This window comes from Camarhynchus parvulus, chromosome 3, assembly GCF_901933205.1.
Source record: "Camarhynchus parvulus chromosome 3, STF_HiC, whole genome shotgun sequence".
Classification (NCBI taxonomy): domain Eukaryota; kingdom Metazoa; phylum Chordata; class Aves; order Passeriformes; family Thraupidae; genus Camarhynchus; species Camarhynchus parvulus.
The window spans coordinates 22,323,599-22,345,245 of NC_044573.1; the positions used below are offsets into that span (position 1 = coordinate 22,323,599).

At 43.1% G+C, this 21,647-nt stretch overlaps 1 protein-coding gene across 1 annotated transcript in view; it reads left to right on the forward strand.

Annotated features, from left to right (window-relative positions):
- KCNH1 (potassium voltage-gated channel subfamily H member 1) overlaps positions 1-21,647 on the forward strand; it is a 173,885-nt gene extending 152,238 nt beyond the window's left edge. The window contains exon 11 of the mRNA XM_030944548.1: positions 20,799-21,647. Within this exon, the coding sequence (XP_030800408.1) occupies positions 20,799-21,647 (849 nt within the window). The remainder of the gene's footprint in view (positions 1-20,798) is intronic.

A 21,647-nucleotide genomic window follows, 5' to 3' on the forward strand; every position in this document is an offset into this window, starting at 1 on the left:
TTATAAAAGGGGGACAGATTTTTTAGTAGGGCTTGTAGCAACAGGACATGTGTTAATAGTTTTAAACTAAAAGAAGGTAGATTCAGACTAGATATAAGGAAGAAATTTTTTGACAGTGAGTGAGGGTGGTGAGGCACTAGCACAAGTTTCCCAGAGAGATGGCAGATACCCCATCCCTGGAAAAATTCAAGGTCAGATTGGATAGGTCTCTAAGCACCCTGATCTAGTTGAAGATTTCCCCGCTCCTTGCAGGAGGCTCAGACTAGATGACCTTTAAAGGCCACTTCCAACCCAAACTATTCTATGATTGTATGATTTTATGAATGCCACTGGGATGGAGCTAGTCTGGAGCCTGAGGAAACCTGTGATCTGTGTGGCCAGTCTCAGAAATCTGGCCTATTTGTACCATCTGAAATGAGCTGAGAACAGTTTTTCCACATTATGTGATTAACAGAAAGTTTTTTTCTCAAAAAATTATCTGTCCAGGATATTCTTCCCTTATCCTGTCATCAGCAGTGGAAGTAGTTCCTTAGTGGAGCTCAGTGTGTCTCACTGCCTGTTTTGCATGAAATCCCCATTAGCCATCTCATTGAATGAAATCCCCATTAGATATCTCCATAGTGCTGAGTTACAGCAGGTACCTGTTGGAAAGCTGGCATTTCCTTCTTTTTGGGGGGAAGATGGCATGACACAGTATGGGCATGTCAGGCTGTTCTTTGCTTGGTATCAATTGCATTAAAATAAAACACAAATGATGTTTTTTCAGTGTGGAAATGCTTTCCTGCTCTGGTCCCATGAAATCTTGCATACAATGTGAATATAGTGTAGCATTTAGATATGATATACAGATTTCCATGCACTTATGCTGTATAAGAACCATGTAACATGAATCATCTTACTATGACTGCAGGGCTTTTGCAAAATACCCATTAATTCTGTCCGGTCAGTCCCCGCTGTATAGATTGAAAAAATTATAATCTTCCTCAAATTGCTTACATCTGAATGCTTCTACGTTTCAGAGTTTCTTCAAGCTCTTTTAAATCAAAAGACAGATGATCCTGTCCTGTTGCTGACTCATGCCTCTTATGTTTCTGTTCCGTTGCACAGGGCTTTTAACATTCTTCAATGTAAATGTATCAAACTGGTAAAACAGACATTGCGGAAGCCACATCTTCTTGAGTAATAGCTGTGCTCTGTCTCAGTTTTCCTTAGACTTAAGGAAAATTTCTACTGGCCTAGCATGCAAAGGCTTTTGGGGAATGTTTTTTGAATTATTTTATTTTCAAGGGCTGGTTCTCATTACAAATAAAAAAGTCAATGCACTCACAGTTTTATTTCTTTTGGATGTTTTCAGGATTTCTTGAAAATATAATTCTTATTCTCAGGAAATCTCTTGCTTCAATTGCTGTTTCTCCCTCACATCTGGCTCTTCCTAAAGAGCTGCCTAGAAAAAAGACAAACACCTATCTGACAAGAAGATGGATCATGGCATAGTTCAATGGTTTCTCCCTAAATTCTAACATATAATGGAGTATGGGTTGGGGTGTCTGTCTGAGGGTGGCATTGCAGTATGCTTTAATCATTTCCCCAATCCTGCTTAGTTTCTGGCATTCCTGAGAGATGCACTTGCACTGACACTAGCTGATGACATTTCCATCCTTTTCTGACTGCTTGAAAACGTGCAACTTTCCATGCTTTTAACAAAGCCATCCTTCTGGCTCAACAAAATCCATACAGCTGTTCACACACTGTCTCAAACCTATTTTCTTTTTGTTTTTGTTGTTGTTGTATAGAAATGATAACCTGTTTTGATCCATATTGATTTAAGTTAAAGGATGAACTGAGCTGCATGTATTGATATTACAGAAACAATCTGGCTTAATTATAAAGCATGAGTACGTACTAGGAGCAGACATGCAATCCTTCTTCTCTGGGTAAATGGGTAGTAAAATGTCACAGGGCACTGCAAAGGGTAATTCATTAATCTTTGGAAAGGATAAAGCTCCTGCAACCCCCAAAGTCCGTGGGGAAATGGCTCTGTTGGCTGGGCAGGGTTTGGATGCTGCCGGCTGATAGACAGGTCATGCAAAGCCCTGTGAAAAATAGCTCCAGGTGAACTCAGCGCTGCTCATCTACACAGGAGCCCTGGGCTAGAGGGCAGGGCTTTCCTAAGAAACATCAGGCAGACAGGAGGGTTGGCAGAGGCAGCCAGAGCTGGAGGTTTCTTGGTGCTGCAGGTCTGCCTGAGCCTCCCCCAGGGCAGTTCCTGAGCCTGCCTGCCCGTGTGTGGGAGGGAGGGAGGGAGGGAGGGATGCCTGGGGGCTTTCAGAGGCTGAGAAGCTGCTTAAGATCAGTGATGAGCGGCACTCTGTGTAGCCACTGAGCAATGGGGAGGTTGAGACTGTTTAGCTCCATTGAGAATTCAGCTGTTTAAGCTTTTAAATCAAACTGGATAAACGAACTTTTCTATTTAGATGGTAGCAGTTTGATGCTTTACCACCATATCTTTCTTTTAGCCTGGAAGCAGCCCATCACAATGAACAAAAAGTAGGGACCTCTTATTCCTGTTGTGTTACACAAGTCAAAGTAATTTATTTACTGCACTGGTAATTCAGTGCACTATCTGTAACTGTTCTGCAAGCATATACGACTCCTTTGAACATTTATTCTTACAATGAACATCCTGTATTGCTGGGAAAACAAGGATTGCTTTTCATTCTACTGCAGGCATCTAGTTTAAAGGCTAGGCTGATTATTCACTCTCTTTACTCTCCAGTCAGGCAGCAAAAGCAGTGTTTTCCCTGCCTCAGAAGCTGTTACAAAGTTGAATCTTCTTAAGACTCCTAGGGAAAAAGGTGTTTGAGTGACTAAAGCTTATTCCACAGCCTAGATTGGTAGTAAAAGAAAACCAAACCCAAACCCAAAACAAAACCTGCAAAAAAGGTGAAATTCATTGCTGTTCCTTCTAAATTTTAGATCAAATCCTAAGGTATAGATTTTACTGGGATTTTGTACTGATTCTTATGTATGCAGGAAGGTTGCTTTTTTGACAGTGCTTAGTTTTCCAGTTGGAATGAAGGGCTTCACATACACCTTCTGTCTTCCTCCTCACTGTCATTACATCAGTGGGAACTTTTGAATGCCTTTTTCTTGGAGTATTCTGTGAGGAGGACAGTGACTGCTGGAGCTCTTGGAGCATTTCCAAATGTCTTTAGTGACCTAGACACAATAGCTGGACTTCAATCTAGATCTCATCTTAAAAAAGGATCTTTTTAGATAGGGAGAGAAGACCTGAAAAGTTAAGAGATGTAATTGTCCTGCAGAGGGGTTTAAGTATGGTGATTCATCTCAGCATGAAAACTCCTGTAAAAATTGGACACTTACTCTAGTTGAATTATTTGTTGGTTTTTGGGATGTTTTCCTTCTGACAATTATTTTTTGTTGATTCTGGGACCATTTTTTATAGATGACAGAGTGAAGGAGGCATTTTGACTGTCAGATATTTACAAAATTGATAGAAAGGAAGACCAGGAAATGAAATGGTATGGATGGTTCCTCAGCTGAAGCCAAGCTTTGATTTTCTGAACCTTTTGTTTATGATATCTATTTCCTGGGTGTCGTGAAGCAGAATTTGTTATCTGTTAAACACTTTGAACTTTGTCTCTATTCTACTTGCTTGGTTTTGTAATACTAATACAAACTGGAGAAGTTGTCAAGAAAGTCATGATGCTTTAAAGCTGTGTCCACCAATGTGTTAGAAGGCACAGTGACATCTGCTTGTTGCCTAAACTGCCAGTGCTAAGAGGGTGCCATCAGCTATAGTTAGACTCAAAATTTAGGGCTCAATCTGGCAGTGAAGTGTGGGCAGAGGGAAGACATGCAGCAGAGTGCAGACCCTATCTCAGCTTTGAGAACATAAAGGAGAATGTAGAACTGCCATCCTCACCTGTTCAGGCATTTGGGTCTCCTTTTATAACCACCAGAGTTTAAAAGACCTCATTGGAGCAATGGCCTCATCAGAGGTGATGAATTTTCCCGTTGCATCCTGCACTGCCCGGGAGTGCTTGACCTGCCCAGCAATAAGCACAGCTCTGTCCTGCCTCCTGACCCTCATGGTCAGGGGGCAAATTAACAAAACCCAAAAATAGATGAGATGCTGCCATCAGCCACAGGGAGTCTGAAGTATCCCAGTCCTTGTTCCCTTATATGCAAAACACATCTCAATGCAGTGTATGATGCATTTGCAAATTTGTTGCCTGATTTATTCCTGCAGTCAAAGTGAGAATATAGGCCAGTCAGTATTTCACTTGGGTGTTTGGTCTATGAATTGTGGCTGTGTTTGGAGGCATTTTGGTTAGCCAGAAGCCTTCTGAGTTTGCCTCCTGTGTGTGTGGCTCTCTACAAACCCAGTGAGGCGTAGCTGGATCACCCTGTCAGTGCCTCAGCCTGTAGACACTGCAGCACTTAGGTCCTGCAGGACCTCTGCAGTGCCTGGTACCAATGAGTGCCTGGTATCATAAATGCTTCTGATCGCTTAGTCCAAGCCTGGAAGAGGAAGAACAACCTTTGTGCAGTGTATTAATGTGAGACTTGGGAGATACCAGTCTACATCTCTGATCTGCAAAAAAATGTCTCTGGCAGCCTTTAAGAAATAATTTATTTTCTTCTGTCTTTTGTTCCCTTTCCATAAAATAGGTATGACATCATCATGCCAGACTACAGCTTGGAGAATTAATGGTCTGTGTGTAGAGAAAGGATAGTGTGGTCTGTTTGGAGTTTGATTTCAGCTCTTTGGCAGGTGTCCCCACTGCCATCAAAATGTTTTCAGGCAGTTCAGGAGGATTCTTTGTCTTTCCTGAGGTACCCTTGCCATCACACTGAACAGCCTTGTCTTACACTCCCACTTCACTGGGGTTGAGCAGAGATACACATGTGAGATGAGGTGATTGGTCAGTGAATTGCTGCAGGAAGCTGGCAGCAGGGCCCTGCCGTGCTCCCTCTCCCTGCCTCCCGTTTGTTCGGGGCTGTGAGCCCAGCCCAGCCCTGCGTGCGGCACTGATGGGGCAGTGCTCAGCTTCTGACCCGTCTGTGAAAAATACAACCAGCTACAAAGCCAACAGCAACAACAAATTCTGGGATGTCTCAGCACTGCTTTGCTGTTGGTAGTTGCTAGTGTAGGTTTGTCCTTGAACAGGTTTGAATGTGAAGAAGCCTCTCTGAGAACAAGAACGGAATGTTGTATTGAAGTGTGTAAATGCCTTGGAAAATCTCGGGCAATCGAGAGTGACTCACGGCTTTAGCACCGGTGCTGGAGATCATTTGGCAAGATGCACTTTCAATAACCAATGCCGGCACAAGGACCAAGTGTTTTCAGAGCTGGCTGTGATGCAGAAATGAGCCTAGATTCTCCCTGCCCCCAAGGTACAGGCTAAAAGTATTCTCCTCTTTATCTGAATCGTCTCATCTGCCTGATGACTGCTTCTTTGAAGCTCTGATATGGTAGATGTATCCAGAAAATGATGCATTTAAGAAGATAATCAAATGCAATATGATATTCCAAACATCTATTAAGACAGAAAAACAACTTCTCTCTGGGGAATCCTCTTCTCTTGAGTTGGGCAAAGATGATGTTTGTGTGCTGATTAGTTACAATATGTCCTGTGAAGTAATTTGACTCAGCTAACAGGGAGTGATGGCAGCAGCAGCCTGTGCTTCTGCTGAGTCCTTCTGGGTCTGCACATTAGAGCAGCAGCCGGCAGCCAGCTGTTCACAGGCAGCTCTGCACCCTTTAGCAGCAAACCTGGGCCTCTCACAGGGGACAAGTTCTAATAACGAAGTTTATAGGATCTTCTTTTAATCACTTCTGCACCTGAGCAAGTTTGGAAGGTTGGATGCAGGTGCTATAAATGTATATTAAAAAAAAAAAAAGCAAAGCAAGAAAAAACAGAAGATGCTGTTGAGACTCTTATTTTTAGCAAACTGAGTTCCAGACAGCATCCTGGGGGCGGCTGGGTTGCAGAACAGGTGATGATACATAGTCAAGTTTAAGATAAATGCTAAAAATTGCATGACTTACTGAAGCAACAGCTTTTCAATTTATAGTATTCTGAGGATGGTGATTTTGAAGAGCAGCAGTTTGAATTTTAGCTGGTTTAATGCAAACTAATGTTCTAGAAATAATCCTCTTTATTAATAAACCACATTTCCTAAGAAGTCATGTATGAAACAGCAAATGCTAAGTAAAAGGAATATTAAATCTGTTTCAAAATCCAGATCTCATAAACTCTCCTGTTAAAAAATATCTAATAGCAGCTGGATTGGGTTTTTTCTAGCTGGGTAAGACAGATTATTTGAAGTGGGGGGAGTGAATTTGCAACTAAAATTGAAAAGATTCCTGAGCACCACTTGTTAAAAGGGTGTTTTCATTTAGTCCAACATCACGGCTGAACCACAGTTTATAGCTTGGGGCTGCTGGGGAAGTTATTGCCTCTGTGTGCACAGGAATGCCTCTTCAGCTGAGCTCATGTGCTGCCAAGGTCTGCACCTCTGCCTGCAGACCTCCCACCACCCTGCTCATCACACCCATGCAGACAGCTCCTGCTCCTCCCACTGCCCATGTTCAACAGCATAGGACATTTCTGACAAATCTTCCCCCAAGGGCCCTCTAGGATTTGAGAGGTCAAATATATTTATTTTAATGATTTTATGTTTCAAAACCTTTTTTTTTCTTTTCCCCCAACTCTTCGAAGAAGTCTCAGGCCTGGCACAGTGTTAGAGATAAATGGGCTGCAGGTGAAACTGGTGATCTTCAGCACTCCCTACTGTCTGTGCATGAGAGAGGGGCCTTGTGTGTTCAACTTTGTGTGCTGGAAAAAGATCTTTGTGCCTTGTCTGTTCTGCTTCTGAGCTTGGGGAGCAGAGAGAGAGAGAAGAGGGCTGTTGGCAAATATTTTAATTCTTGACCTCCTTTGGTGCAAGACCTGGCTTTGAGGGCAAAGGTAGGTGGTGTATTTACTGTTCTCAGACACTTTTTGGAGGCAGTGAGAGCCCTTGAGCATGTTGCCTCCCTCTCTCCGTGTTGCCCTGCAGCGAGGACACCACATTTACCCTACATTTTGATGTGTCATCCTCTGCTTGTGGGGCTGGTGGTTATGAGGGCTCTGCTGAGGATGGGGACTGACACCCAGGCGAGGAACACAGTGGGGAGCTCATGACCCACCACTGAGCTGGAGGACAGCTTTTCCACATAATGAAAGCATGCAGCATGTCAGGAGATGCTCCAGTACTGGCATCCTGCCAGGAGGACTCTTGTCCTGAGAGCTGGCATCAGATCCAAGTTATAAGTGAGCAGGTTTTGGGGTTTAGGGAGATTAAATGATCTCTGCCAGCATTGCCATGCCCTCCTTGACAGCATTTTCTAGAGCCTTCTGTCACTGAAGGACAAAAGCTGCATCCAGCAGTTGCCTGGTGGTTCCATCCCCTTCAGCCAAACAGGCGTTTTGGGCTGGATGCCCCTGTAGCACAATGAGAATAATGGAAATTACAGCTGATTTACTATGCAATGATGCTTCTGAGCCAAATGGTTTCCATCTGAATGTGAAGCAGATTTGCCAGTGTGCTGGTGTAATGAGTGCACCATGTCTTTGCCCCTTCTGTGCCTTTGCAGTCAAGTATTTGCTCAAATGTGCAGCATTAGATAAAAGTCATGAAGGGAGGGTTGGAAGGCACATCTTTAAAGTTTCTCTGGATTTTACTTGGTGTATAATAGTAGCTCCAAGTGTTGGGACATGGATAAATTAAAAGCATGCACACTTTGTGCAGAGTAACCCAGGTGTATGTGTGTGCCATAGGCTTGCTTCAGCAGGGCCAACGTGGAGTCCCCATGCCAGGAGTTGTAGGAATTGTGCTGTTTCATCTCGAGATGAAATGGTTTTGTCTTGTTGACTTTTGAAAAACCTGCTGGAAGTCTGAAAGCACTGTAGCTTCTTTTTATGGATCTGGTGCCAAAATTTCTGCAGCAAGGCCCCTGTGTGATCAGTAGCACAGAGCCAGATAAAGCCTGATTAAATCTATGCTGTGGGCAGACTGGTGATGAAGATGCATGTTGGGAGAGTTCAGGAGCATTTGAGAGGACAGCAGGGGTGGAGGATGAGATGTATCTTTGACAAGCCTCTGAGTCCTCTAAAATCTGTTAGTCCTTCCCAGCCCTGGGATAATCTGCAATTAGAATGACACAGCAATGGCTCGGGTCCACCTGCCTGTGAGCTGTGATGGCACAGGGAAGTGGGTGCACAGAATTTAGGTGGCAAATTCAAACTGGTGAAAGAGTTCCCATGAGAAATGGGGTCATTATGCAGTAAGGGAGATGGTCTTAAAAGCAGTTCATTTGATTAGGATTATGATTAGTCATTATGTAAAAAATTAAGAGCACTTTTCATTTCTGTAGGATGATGAAGCTGTTGCCAAAATCCAGCTTTCAGTTGCTGGTGCTGGTTATATAATGATGACTGCTCTGTGTTTCTGAGGATTGTAACCTCTTAGCTGAAAACAATGTCAGGAAGAGATTCTTCAGCATGGTTTGCTGTTTGTGCAAACACTTTTATTTTCTCTGAGCTCTCTGTGAGATTGTCCAGCTGTGTCTTTGTCAGGTGTGCACACATAACAGATTGATCTAAGCCTTGTTTACTCAGATTCAGGGGATGCACTGGCCGTATCTGCTGTTGTCTTTCCTTGAGTTTAGATCCATGACTAACATTATTTTGGATAACACTGTCTTTTTTGGATCTCAAAATAGCATTTTCCATGAAATGACTGTTTCCACTATATTGAAATACTCTCTTTGTGGAGTCTGCTTACTTAACTGCTGAAGTGTCTGCTGCACTCTTCAGTTGCTAAGGAAATAGTTTCCTTCCCTTGATAAATATTTTTAATGTCTCAGCCTATGCCTCTGGTATAGGATCATACATCTTTTCACGAGGACAAATTTAAGTGAATTTTGGGACTGGTAATTCTTGCAGACTAGATGTCTTACAAAGGCATAAGACAAAGTAGAAAGAGAGAAGAGCTCTCATGGAGACAGGAAGAGAGGGATTTTTGCCTTTGTTTACTTAATTCTGAGCAATTAAACAAATTTGTACACTGTAGTCAAGTACAATCATTGTCATAACAGAAAAATTTTACAGCACCATTGAAATGTCTACTCTTAGGTAAAGCTTTGCTTTGGGAACCATTCCCAACTGGATCTCACGTGCCTGAGGCCTTGGTTGTGTCCCACAAGTTGTGTGAGGGACATGGCAAACCTTTCCTTCCTCTCCTCAAGCACAACTTTGCAACATGGTGGTGACAAAGCAGAATGAGTCTGTGGCAACATGAAATCCACCTGACTTCCAGCAGCTTCTCCAACCTCTCCATGCCTGTAGTTCTTCCTGTTTTCAGGAAAGTGAGAGTATAGCGTGCTGCTCACAGAGTTTATTTCTGATGTTGTTTTACATTCCTACACTTGGGATAAGAATCAGTTAATGTGAAAGATGAGACTAGAAATGGGTAACAGAACATAATATGACAAGCTCCTTGAAAGACGCTCTCTTCTTTTAAAAATAAGAAGATTATGCTGTGTAAATATAAACCATAAATGCACATGGGGAACTAAAGAGCCTGTGATGCAGTGTGAGGAGGAGTTAAACTGAGATTACAAAGCTTCACTGCACTCCTAATCTGAGATATGGCATTGGTGGTGGCTTCTCCTGGATACTAGCACAACTCTGAAACTTGAATATATCGCATTTCAGTGATGCTTAGAGGTTAAGGCTTGATGTCCCAGTACTACCAGTGGAAGAGAAGCAGTTTGCTCAAGGGTGAGCTCTGTGTCACGTCTCTCTCTTATCTCAGACAGGGGATCAAGGAGAAAACTGATTTTACAATGCTCCTTAAGAGGAAGCAAGGAGATGTCACCTGAAGTATTCAAGTTTAGCCCAGTGTGACGTTAGAACATGGAAGGTAGAGATGGCAAAGCACGATAGTTAAACAATCAATATTTTATTGATCTCTTCAAAGCACGAACCATGGCAGCGTACACTCTGTGCTCTGCCTCACTTCAGCTACTAAAGCTTAACTCTTCAAGCCTGCCTGCCTCTCCAGTGAAAATTAAATGTTTTGCATTGTCTCAGTGAAGTGGAAAAATAGGAGAAGAGGAGAAAGCTTAAATGAAAAGCTGTCTGTAAGATGAAACATTTTAGTTTGGGGAAATGAAGGGTTAGAGTTGCAGAGCAGAAGGAGGGCACTATTCGATAAAACCGGGGTAGTTTTCAGGTTCAGAAAGTTAATTTTTCTCACTGATTTGAGAAGATAAAGAGAATGGTAAAACTGCTGTCCAGGAAGGGTTCTGGGATTAGATGTCATTCTCTCCCCAGCTGAGATTTTTCTGTTTTGAATCAGTGGTGGGGGCATTTGCTGAAGCAGGAGCCAGAATGTGGGGATCCCACCCTCCCTCCTGGTGAGGACCTGTGTCTGCACAGTGGAGCACCAGTCCTGTCACCCGCCTGAGGGAAGCTGGGGGACCTCAGTTCCAATTTACGCTTTTAAAAGCAGAACCTCCTTCAGCCTGTCTTGTTGGAAACACTGGCTCTGAATGTCTCTGTAGCATGGAAGGCAGGATGTCCTGTTGTGTGTGTTTCCAAAATGAAACGCAGGGGAGACTTGGAGCAGCTTTCCCTGCGGTAACCTCAGCCATCCTGGCCTGTGGCTCCCTTGCAGTGGGCAGGAATCTCATCACAGTCACCTCCTCACAGGGCAAAGCTCTAGCAAGGGAGGGAAGGGGAGGGAGAGCTTCCCTCATGGCATCTCTGTGCAAATCGGAGTTTGAGCTGAAGTTTTGTCCCCATAATGTGGTGAGAAGAGCTGTGCTCCTTAAAGGGGTGTTCAAATCCTTTTGGCAGAGGGGAAAAGGGAATTTGCTTTCTGCTGTCTATGAGTACTGTCAGCTACTTTCCAACTACTCGTGGAAAAAAAAGGTAGACAAAACCATGACCATGGTGTCCAAGAGTCAGATGCAAGCACGCTTTTTTCTAAGCAAAGTCTTTTAACAAAACATTTGGGGATGAATGAACCACTGTGTATCTGCCCATATCTGTATAAGAGGGAGAGGTGTGATACAAAGGTTGGGTCAAAGCTGGCTTTTAGACTCTCATCTAATGGTCTCAGGGAGTCTGGAGTTTGTGGTTCCTACTGCTCCTGGTAAAAGGAGTGTAGAGGTTTTCAATATTCAAGTCTAACTTCGTCATTTTTTGAATACAGATGATGGTAAATATTTTAAAAAGGAGGGTTTCAGTCTGCTTGTGAAGAAACAATGCTCTCCTGCTGAATTATCCTGATTTTCCTCTTCTAGAGCAGGTTTTTACTTCAGGAGAAATTAGTGAAATTCCTGAAATCACTGGACAAATTGTATTGAGGATCTCTTATCTGAAACTTGTAAGGGTGAACTCTCACCAGTTGTATCAGAAAAGATGTCTTGCACGAGTAACAGTTCAAACTGCTGATAAATACTTGTGTGGCTGACATGAGACACTGCAATATGCGCTGGGCCTGTGATGTCTTCCCATGAGCAGGTCATTTAACCTCATTGAATAATGACATTTTGCTCTGTTTGTGTATAAACTGAAAGCCCAGTAAAACCCTAAGCATTGGTACCGTATTAGTAATAAAAATAATGGCATTGTTCCTATTGGAAGGATTGAGAAATTGCTATAAAACGCTTGGAGAAGTGTGAATGAAATATACTGATAAGATAGATAGAAATCACCTACCTCTGCCAGTATTGGAATCTGCCTTCAGCATGGAACATGTGTCTGCTTTTACAGAACTAAAATACCTGAAACAAAATCAAGAAATTCAGCTCTAAAGGATTCTCTGTGAAGTTACTTGGAGGGACGAGCCAGTCCTTGGCTATTTTAATTATCTCACCTGTGGATTTAGTGGATGGGAGGACAGCTATCAGTATTGACAACTGATAAGGGAGACGGGGCCCTCACCATCACCAGCTGCAGCTGGGCTGTGGGAAACTGGCAGAGATTGTTTCAAGGAACTGAGAGTTTAGAGGAGCTTTTGTAATTAAAAGATCTGAAACACCTCACTACAGTCAATTCTTGTCTTCCCTTCAAGGTTTTAAGCTCCTGACTGTTGGGGCTGCAAGGGTTTGACAGCTGCTTTGGGAAATGGTGAGCAATGCACTTTTTCTGTTGCTGATTCTCATTCAGTTACAGGTAGTTTCTTTCCTTCTCACATAATGTTATCCACGCTTTTGAACAGGGAAAGGACAGACCAGTTGGGTGGCACTGGGTGCTTGGCTGTGCATGACTGTGCAACCATACTGGGCCTCCTACTTGGGTAGAAGATTTATTCTCTTTCTGTGCAGGGCTGCAGGTTAGTTTGCTTTTCTTCAATATTATAGCTGAACTTTAGGCCTGTCAACTCAGAGAGAGACACATTAAAAGAGAGTTCATGTTATCTTAGGCAATTTATGCAGGCAACTTTCATCTGAGTGTAATTCTCGATTTATAATTTCGAGAGCTGCACAGCCCTTGTGTATTGGGAGCACGGAGCATTCATTGTATTTGTGTGGATTGGTTTGTGAGTGGGCATTCGAAGGTAGCTGAATGACTTGTAAGCTCTTGGTAAGCTCTGATTAATTTGAATACATTTGAAAATGCATTTGATTCCTCTCTTGGAAAATAAAATACCTGTCAATCACTGTAAGCCTAATGACATAAAGCAGATAAGTGAAAGCAGAAGGAAAAACAAGGGAATGAAGACAGTAGCTAAGAGGAAATTATCTTAATGGCAAGCTAGTATCCAAAATGTAATCACAGAAAGCAAACTGTACAATTTAACTATTCCCTCAACATATCATTGCTTTTCTCAGCTCTACGACCTCTGCATCCATTTCAGATCTCAAGTGAAATTGTGTCTTAGTTAAAGATGGGAAAAAAAATCCCAAATCCTTGACTCTCACAAATTGCTTGGTTTCTTCCAGAAAACACTTAGTAAATGGCAGCAAGCCACAGGGAGCTTGGAGAAACAGACTCTGAGTCCTGAGAAAGCACGTTGTACAGATTATATGACGTTTTGTAGAGTTGTAATTTAGGTGACAGAGAGGTAAGTTCCTGCTGTGCCTTGGGCTCTCCTTAAAGCAGTTTTTGAGGCAGTGTTGTCTGCCCAAGAATGCAGGTAGTATGTTGATCTGGAATAAAAGATGACACTACACGAATTGGTAGCATGTCTGATGTCTGCCCACAGCTAGAAAAGCACTCCATGTGCTAAAAAAGAAGATTAAAAAAATCAAAACAATGCAAAAAAAAACCCCAAACAAACATGAAAATAGTATTTTATAGGAGTTGCTGCTAGAAACTGCTGACAGTTGGCTGTCAAAACCCATAAACATTCTTTTTTTCCTCATTTACTAGAAACAAGAAGGTCCTTCAGAGCATTTCACATTTTGATGGACGTAGTAGTTCTCAGGGGATATAACATTCCACCACTCAGATCTGGCATAATTTCCCTAAGCTCTTGTTTGCACATTAAGTATTTGCTTGTGACAGCTACTTTTCATCTCAGAATAATGAAGTTCTAGTAGAACTTTAGCAATATATGTATTTCAGTGGTTTCTTTTTCCCTGTTTCTCTTGCTTCCTTTCTATATTAGTGAAGGAGGTTGCTAAGTGAGCTATAATGTGCTGTAATTGTGTCTGTTCAAACCTGTGTGGTTTTTAGTTTTGCAGTTGTCTAAGTTTACTGTTGACAGTGTTTTGAAATCTGTTTTGGGGAAGAGACATCTCTTAGTGCCACAAAACCTGCTAGGGACTCTTGTTGCAGATCAGGCAGGGTTTTTTTATTATTTCCACTAATTGCTTTAGACATAGTTCTGTCTTGTTTTCAGTAGTATTTTTGTAAAAGCTTTTCCCTTTTCACTCAACACTTGCACAGCCTGTAAACCTGAATTAGAATGAGGAGTTTGACATAGAGGAGTAAGGCCTTGAGTTGTGTAGAACTTCTAAATAAGTAATAGTGACACGATTAAACACTAATATCTGAGTTGATATTTCTAGAATTTGTAATCAGGCTACAAAGCAGGCTGTCACAGAGAAGAATTTCAGCACTGTTGAAGCTGATAGTGCTCCTGACAGTAACATTTAGCCCAGATGTTGTTCTGTAGAGACTGAAATCCTTGTTTCCTTGTTCATCTGGGTAGCCTGGATGCTCATGAAATGATGAAGTTGTGTCTCTTCTGAGCACTTGTTTATTAATGAAGTGCACAGAAGTCTGGTTTTTGAAAAGTAACTGGGTACTGCTCTGTCTGAAGGGCAGGATGATGACACCCCACAGCACAAGGGGCTGTGCCCATCCACATGTTGGCCCTTGGGCTTTGTGTCTCCCAGGGATCCCTGAGGTTTGCTGACACCAGCACTCCTGTACAGCCCCACTGCCAGGACCTTCTGAATCTTAGTTTGCTTTGAATTTTCAGATAATTAATCAAAACTAGAAATATTTGAGAGTGCCCAGAAGGGATGTGGCCTTAGCTGGAGAGAAACTCCTTCCTCTTCAGAAGCAGGGATGAAATTCTGCTGTTATGGACAGTAAAGCTAGAGAGAACTTAATGACATCTGCAACATTATTGTACATTCTCTTGACCCTGTATTTAATGAGAAAGTAGGACCAGTGATTCCCTCCTTTCTGACAAGCCATCCCATAAAATTGTAAAAGACACAGGCTCCTTTTGCCCTGACACCTGCTAATACACTGCTATAGGGATTCCTCATCATCACACTCTATGTTGATCACGTGCAGCTTTGGTTTCTTTAACATCAGTGTCAAAAGCGTTTTTATTGTTGAGCCTTCTGTCTCTCTATTTTTCCTCCCCTTTTGCTTCTTAAAAAAAAAAATGAAATAAAAAAGGAGGAAAGATTGGATCCAATTTTCATCCGACTAACATCAGCCTGAAGATATTTTCATCAGTTCTTGGCAGATCCTGGATGGACTGTGTAATAATGAATGCCTTTTCATGATTGTTTTCCTCACGCTTAAGTTCATTTTCTGTGAGCACTGTATGAAGTAATTTTAAGCTTTTAATTGTTTATGATATTTGGCACTTCCAGACTCTGGGAATGTTTCTGCATCTATGAAAGAGAATTATTAAGCACCAGAGAAAAATGCCATGCTACTTGCTGTTATGCTGAGGAAGACCTGCCAAATCTTGCAGTATTTGTGCATGCTGTAGAGGTGGAAAGAAGGGAAGCTGGCAGAGCTAATAATAGCAGCAGCTTTGTGGCTAGAAGCCTCATAATTGTAACTCCATGATGACAGTCTGATTCAAAACGTGATGAAATCCTACTTCTATCTATTCCTGTGGGCCTTGGATCAGTTCTTACAAATGAAAGTTGAAAAAAAAACTTGGATGTTTTTGCACAAGACTAAAAGATCCTTTCATTGCAGGTGCAGGCAGGTCTCTCAGCATTTGCAGGATAAGGTTTTCAATACATCACAGTATGCCTAAATGTAGCATCCCCTGATCTTTAAGTCTGTCTCATGCAGTGTTGGCATGCAAGTCCATAATCTGGTGGCTAATACAATATTCCTGCCTTGCCCTTCTGTTGATTGCCTTTCTGGCAGTGTGAGGAGAGGCAAAGAACATGACTTGCCATGACTTGGCAGGCAGCATCCTTCTGGTGGGGTTTGTGAACAGCCAACAGTGGGCTGTTTGTAACAAGAACAGCTACTGACAGTGGACAACATAGTAGAGCACCTCTCCCATGAGGAAAGGCTGAGAGAAGTGGGATTGTTCAGCCTGGAGAAGAGATGATTTGGGGCAACCTAATTGTAGCCTGCCAGTACCTGAAGGGAACCTACAAGAATGATGGAGAAGGACTTCTTACAAGAGCCTGTAGTGACAGGACAAGGGGAATGGATTCAAATGGAAAGAGAGTCGGTCTAGATTAGATAATAGGAAAAAATTCTTCACTGTGCGAGTTGTCAGAGAAGCTGTGGATGCCCCATTCCTGGAAGCATTCAGGACTAGGTTGGCTGGAGCTCTGAGCAACCTGGTCCAGTGAAAGCTCTCTCTGCCCATGGCAGAGAGGTTGGAACTAGATGATCTTTAAGGTCCCTTCCAACCCAAACCATTCTATGATCCTATTATTCTATGAAACTTAGCCTTGAATCAAAAATTGAAGCAATGTTTCATCAAGATGTCATGATGGATTCTTTATTGCCATCAAATTGGATGTTTTTCTAGAAGATGAAATCTAGTGGTAACAAGATTCCTCCCAGGGAATTCCCCTTCAGAGCAATCCTATGGCCTGCCTTAATCTTGGGGGTCACAATGCCATCTGCTCTCCTGGTCTTATCATAAAGAAATTATGAAAGTCATATTCAAAAATAATGTCCATACTCTGATATTTAAATTATGCTTGGGTTTCAGTGCTGGGTACTCCACATTTCACAACCAAGTATTTAATTATGTCTACCTCATTTTTTTTAATACTTTGACTTTAATCTGTAAAAACATCTATTCTAGAAATACAACTTGAAAATTCTATGATGATTCAAAAGAGGCAGAGTTTTTACCCAAAGTCACTTGAGATTTCACAACTAGGTAATACTGAGGAAAGGGAAAAGTGCTTATTGTAACCCCATCTTTCTTTCTTGGACAGGACTCCTATACAAGCAGGAATATGGTCACAGAGAGCATTCTGTCAAAGGTCTGTAGGGATACAGGGGAGCAGGAGTGCACCAGGATGTGTCAGTGCATTTCTCCGCTTGTCTCTGAGTGAATTTTCCAAAAAAATGAAATTTTTATTGAATCATCATCACTGCATGCCTTGGTTAAATGTTCATACAATTGCAAGAATCTGTGCCTAACAGGGCTATTTTTCAAGGTTTTGGCAAATCTAGGCTGATACCTCCACAATACTCCAGCTTCTGGCAGCTTGGGCAGCTTCCCTGTGGAGGTACAAGATTTAGCACCTTTTTAATAAAAGCAGAATTATGAAGTGAGGTTTGAGATTGGAGGTGTGAAATATGCAGCTTTAGGTCTGGTGTTTAAATTTCATGTTATTTCATCTCAATTCAGGTTCTTGGTCCATCTTTTGGTCTTGACATCCTGTTAAAATGCTCCCACTAGGTTTTTTCTGTGGGACCTGTGTGCTTAGGTCTTGAAGAGTGCAGTGTTCTGGAGCACTGCATAATTTGTGAAGTCCCCTGTGTTTGAGCAGTGTATGATACATGGCCTAGGAGATTTTTAGGGTATAAAGCTCTGTCCCTTCCCAGACAGACATGAATGCTTGGAGAAAGGGTTTAAGAGGTACTATTCTAAAAGCTAGCTTGGGATCTTTGCCACAATATTTTGGGTTTTAACTTTAATTAAGGTCCATATTTGTAGCCCTATCAAATTCCATGTGAAAATTTCTGTGTAAGTCCAGACTTTTCTTCCTTATAACAAATGAAATCTATTTTCTTTTCCTTTGTACTCTTACTGCTTGTGGGAGCAGGTGTACATCCATTGGCATACCAACCAGATTTTCTGAATAACTTGGCTGCTGCTGAAGATAAACCACTTGAAAACAGTATTTTCCTTAGCATTTGTAAGAAAAGAGTCCACTTTAAAGTTATGTGTATTTTTATTTATAAGGAGCATTTAATCTTTAAAAAAAGGCAGAGGAAAATCCAAAATGGAGTTTATGAATTAATTTTCAATTACTGCTGAGTTTTGCATAGCTATAGTATTTTTGCTTACAGCAGCATAAATATGGAGCTGTCTGGAGAAAATACGGCTTTGGGGAACTTGCAAAAAGGGAGACAAGTGACAGCTTTGTCTGAGCTTCCCAAAGAGAAGTTGCTCTCTGACAGCTGTTTCTCCAGTGTCTCAGGAGTCAGGTAAAAGGAGCCCAACCCAACCCAAGAGTTGGAGGGACGTCCCCTGGCAAATGTGTGTATGTTTGACTTGCACCATGTGAGCACAGCTTGCCACATAAATGGGTATCTGTAGAAGATGTCAGGCAGGGTGGGAGACCCAAGGGCTGCATTTCTGCATTCATGCAGTGGCTGCTGCCTCGGTACACTTCCCTTGGAGCTGGTGTAAGTCCTTGTGGAAATGGAAATCAGGGGTCTCATTAGCGTGGTGGCAGTAGCCATGGCAAAGGCAAGGTTTATACATCTCCTTCCACACACACTCCTGTTCCTGCTGCAGTGGGATCTCCCAAAAGCAAAGCAGGGAGGGTGTGTTTGGGTCTCTCAGGCTGGCCACCACACAGTGGGAAGGCTGATGGCAGCTCCTCCATGGCCAAGTGTGCCAGGCATCAACAAGGGAGGCTCTCCAGGCAGTGCCATGGGGAGCAGTGGGGGCTGTGGGTGGGTAAGTGCTGCCAACAGCTTGTCCGTCAGTGCTCACCTTTCTGCATTCCACCACAGAGATCTGGCAACTAACTGCCTGAGGTGCAGTGGCTAGGGCTAATATGGTCTGGGCCAGGCTGTTAATATGGCATTGATTGCTTGAGACTTGGTCATTGCAGTCTCTCCTGCATGGTCCTGTAGCAGAGACAGCTTCTGTCACATAACTTACCCATTTATGTTGCAAAAACCAAGCATTAAATAGCAAGAGATGTTCAAGTGCTTTCCAGACGAGTGCTGATTGGGTTATGTGGAGCAGGGGCTGGCCCAGACACGGACTCTGCAAAGCATCCTGGCCTCTGCGTCTGAAAAGCCTTCCCTGATGTTCCTTGTGAGTGTGACCGCTGTACCAGTCAGCCACACATCCCTTCTGAGCATTTAAGGCAAGTCCTGATCCATAGGTCAGACCAAGACAACGTGCTTCTGTACAAAGTGGGCCCTGTTAGCTACATCTGGCACAGATGTGGATATCCACACCTAGCATACAAACCCCAGGAGAGGGAAGGCTTGGGGACACAGTTTTGCAGGGACAAATTGACCTGGCTTGGTCAGGTGGCTGCCTTGGTGTGCTTGGGCTTTGTGCCCCCAGAGCCAGCCTCAGGATGCTGCTGGAGTGACCCCCTGGGACCCTGCCTGGCGTCACTTGGCTCCAGCAGAGCAAGAGGGGCAGTTGTCCTGACACTGGGCTGGCACTCATCCCTCAGGTAAAGTGGGAAATTGCCAGTGTGTGGGAAGCCATTGGCCTGCAGGACTGCATTGAATTCCCTTCACTGTGAGTGCTATTCTTTCACTTCTAGGGATTACACTGCTTTGTCCACTTTCTACTGAGCTCATTGCAGAATGAGTTTCCTGGAGGGAAGAAAAAAAAGACTGTCAAGTACCCTGTTTTCTTATTCTTATCTCATATTTAGTTTCCTAATTACAGCTTGGAAATAAAATATCCTTCCTGCTAATTTTATTCTTTTGTATTTAGGAAATGCTGCCAAGTCTGACAACTTCTTCCTTCCAAAGATGCACTGTTAAGATGGTTTTTTCTCTGCTCCACAATGACAAAACTGTCAAGAAGCACTGGAGTCTGGAGAAACATTCATTTTGTGTGTGCCAGTGAAGAAGTGCTTATTAACTTTAGTTTAATTTAAATTTGTCTGCAACAGAGGGATGGGTTTATTTACACATTTCCTAATAATGATTTGAATCTCAAAGTTATTTCTGCATTGAAGTGTAAGGTCTTTAAGTGGATTTTCCCCAAAGCAGCTAAAGGGATTAGGTATCAGTGTTCAGAAGAAGCTGTGGGCTGCATCTTTTACCCTCTGTACTGGAAACTTCAGCTTTGGGGACCTCTCATTTTCAAACTAGGCAACTTACTGGTTCTTCATTAGTGCCAGAGTGGAGTTTTTGGGTTGGCCTGGAAAATACCAATACTGATGTAAAATGCACAGAATTTTTGAAGGGAATGTATTTCCATCACATGCAAGGAAGAAACCTTGCCTGGCTACAGGTTGAGATGCTGTGAGACTTTTTTCAGTACTGTGGGATCCTTGGGCTGCTCCTGTGGAGATCACTTAGCCTTAGAGGCTCAGGAAGATACAATTAGGAGGATAGATGGAAAATTAATGCTTCTTTGTGCAAAAATGTTCTCTTTTGCATAGAAATAAAGAGATAAATTAAGACATGAAGCTCTACAAGCTTCTGAGGTAATCAAGCCATGAGCAGCTACCCCATGTCTTGTCAAGCCCATCTCCCATTGTCCTTGTGCCCCTGGCTTTGGGATTGACTCAAGCTTTGCATCCTTAAACTGCACGTTGCTTCTAAAAGAATTTGTGGGAGGGAGGGAGGGCAAGAAGCGCTTTGCAAACTGCTGTTGAAGAGTCCAGAGTAGTCTCTGCTGTACTGGCACCATGAGTGGCCAAGCTGCACTAAAATAGTATCAGATCATTTGCAGTGAGTGAGCTCTGAGATGAGACTGATGGGAATGGCTCTGTAACATTAGAAACTTGGTACTAAACCATAGAGTCAGGAAAACAAATACAAGAAGTCACTTTTTAACACAAAATAGAACAAATATCTTCCTGGGATCATTATATTTACAATGGCACTGCCTTGCTCTGATTGTCAGAGTTGGAGAAGTATTTTTCTTCTGTTTTTTTTTTCTTCCTGGTGTTGTAAGACAGATGGTGTCTGCTCTTAAATAATGAACTAAACCATGTTCCACACAACGTAAGACATTTGAAAACGTTGCTATAAATGTGCAGAGGTTGTGCAAGTCTCAGTTTAAATAGATTCTTTCAAACAATTCTTTCTCCAACTTTTCCCCCTTAACAAGCGTGCAGTTAATCACAGAGTAAAATCTCTTTCCCCCTGCAGATTGTGTTCCGGAAAATCAGCGATGTCAAGCGGGAAGAAGAGGAGAGGATGAAGAGGAAGAACGAAGCGCCTCTGATCTTGCCCCCGGACCACCCGGTGCGGCGGCTGTTCCAGAGGTTCAGGCAGCAGAAGGAAGCGCGGCTTGCGGCGGAGAGGGGCCGCGATCCGGACGAGCTGGATGTGGAGAAGGGCAATGCCGTCGGGGAGCAATCCTCTGCTCGCGCCGTGGTCAAGGCCAGCGTGGTGACAGTCCGGGAGAGCCCGGCGACGCCCGTGTCCTACCAGCCTGCCTCCACCTCCGTGGTCTCCGACCAGGCCAAGCTGCAGGCCCCGCCATCGGAGCACGCGGCCTGCAAGGCCTCGGGGGAATACCCCCGGCGGAAAGGCTGGGCCAAGTTCAAGGAGGCCTGTGGGAAGGGTGAAGACTGGAACAAGGTCTCTAAAGCAGAGTCCATGGAGACTTTACCTGAGAGAACTAAAGCTTCAGGAGAAGCTACCCTGAAGAAGACAGACTCTTGTGACAGTGGCATTACAAAAAGTGACTTGCGCTTGGATAACGCTGGGGAGACGAGAAGCCCGCAGGACCACAGCCCGGTCCTCACCGAGGTCAAGCATTCCTTTTATCCCATCCCAGAACAGACTCTTCAGGCCACCATGCTAGAAGTGAAACATGAGTTGAAAGAGGACATCAAGGCTTTAAACACAAAAATGACCAATATAGAAAACCAGCTTGCTGAGATACTTAGGATATTGACCTCAAGAAGAAGCTCCCAGTCACCCCAGGAGTTGTTTGAAATATCAAGGCCCCAGTCTCCAGAATCAGAAAAAGACGTGTTTGGAGCTAGCTGA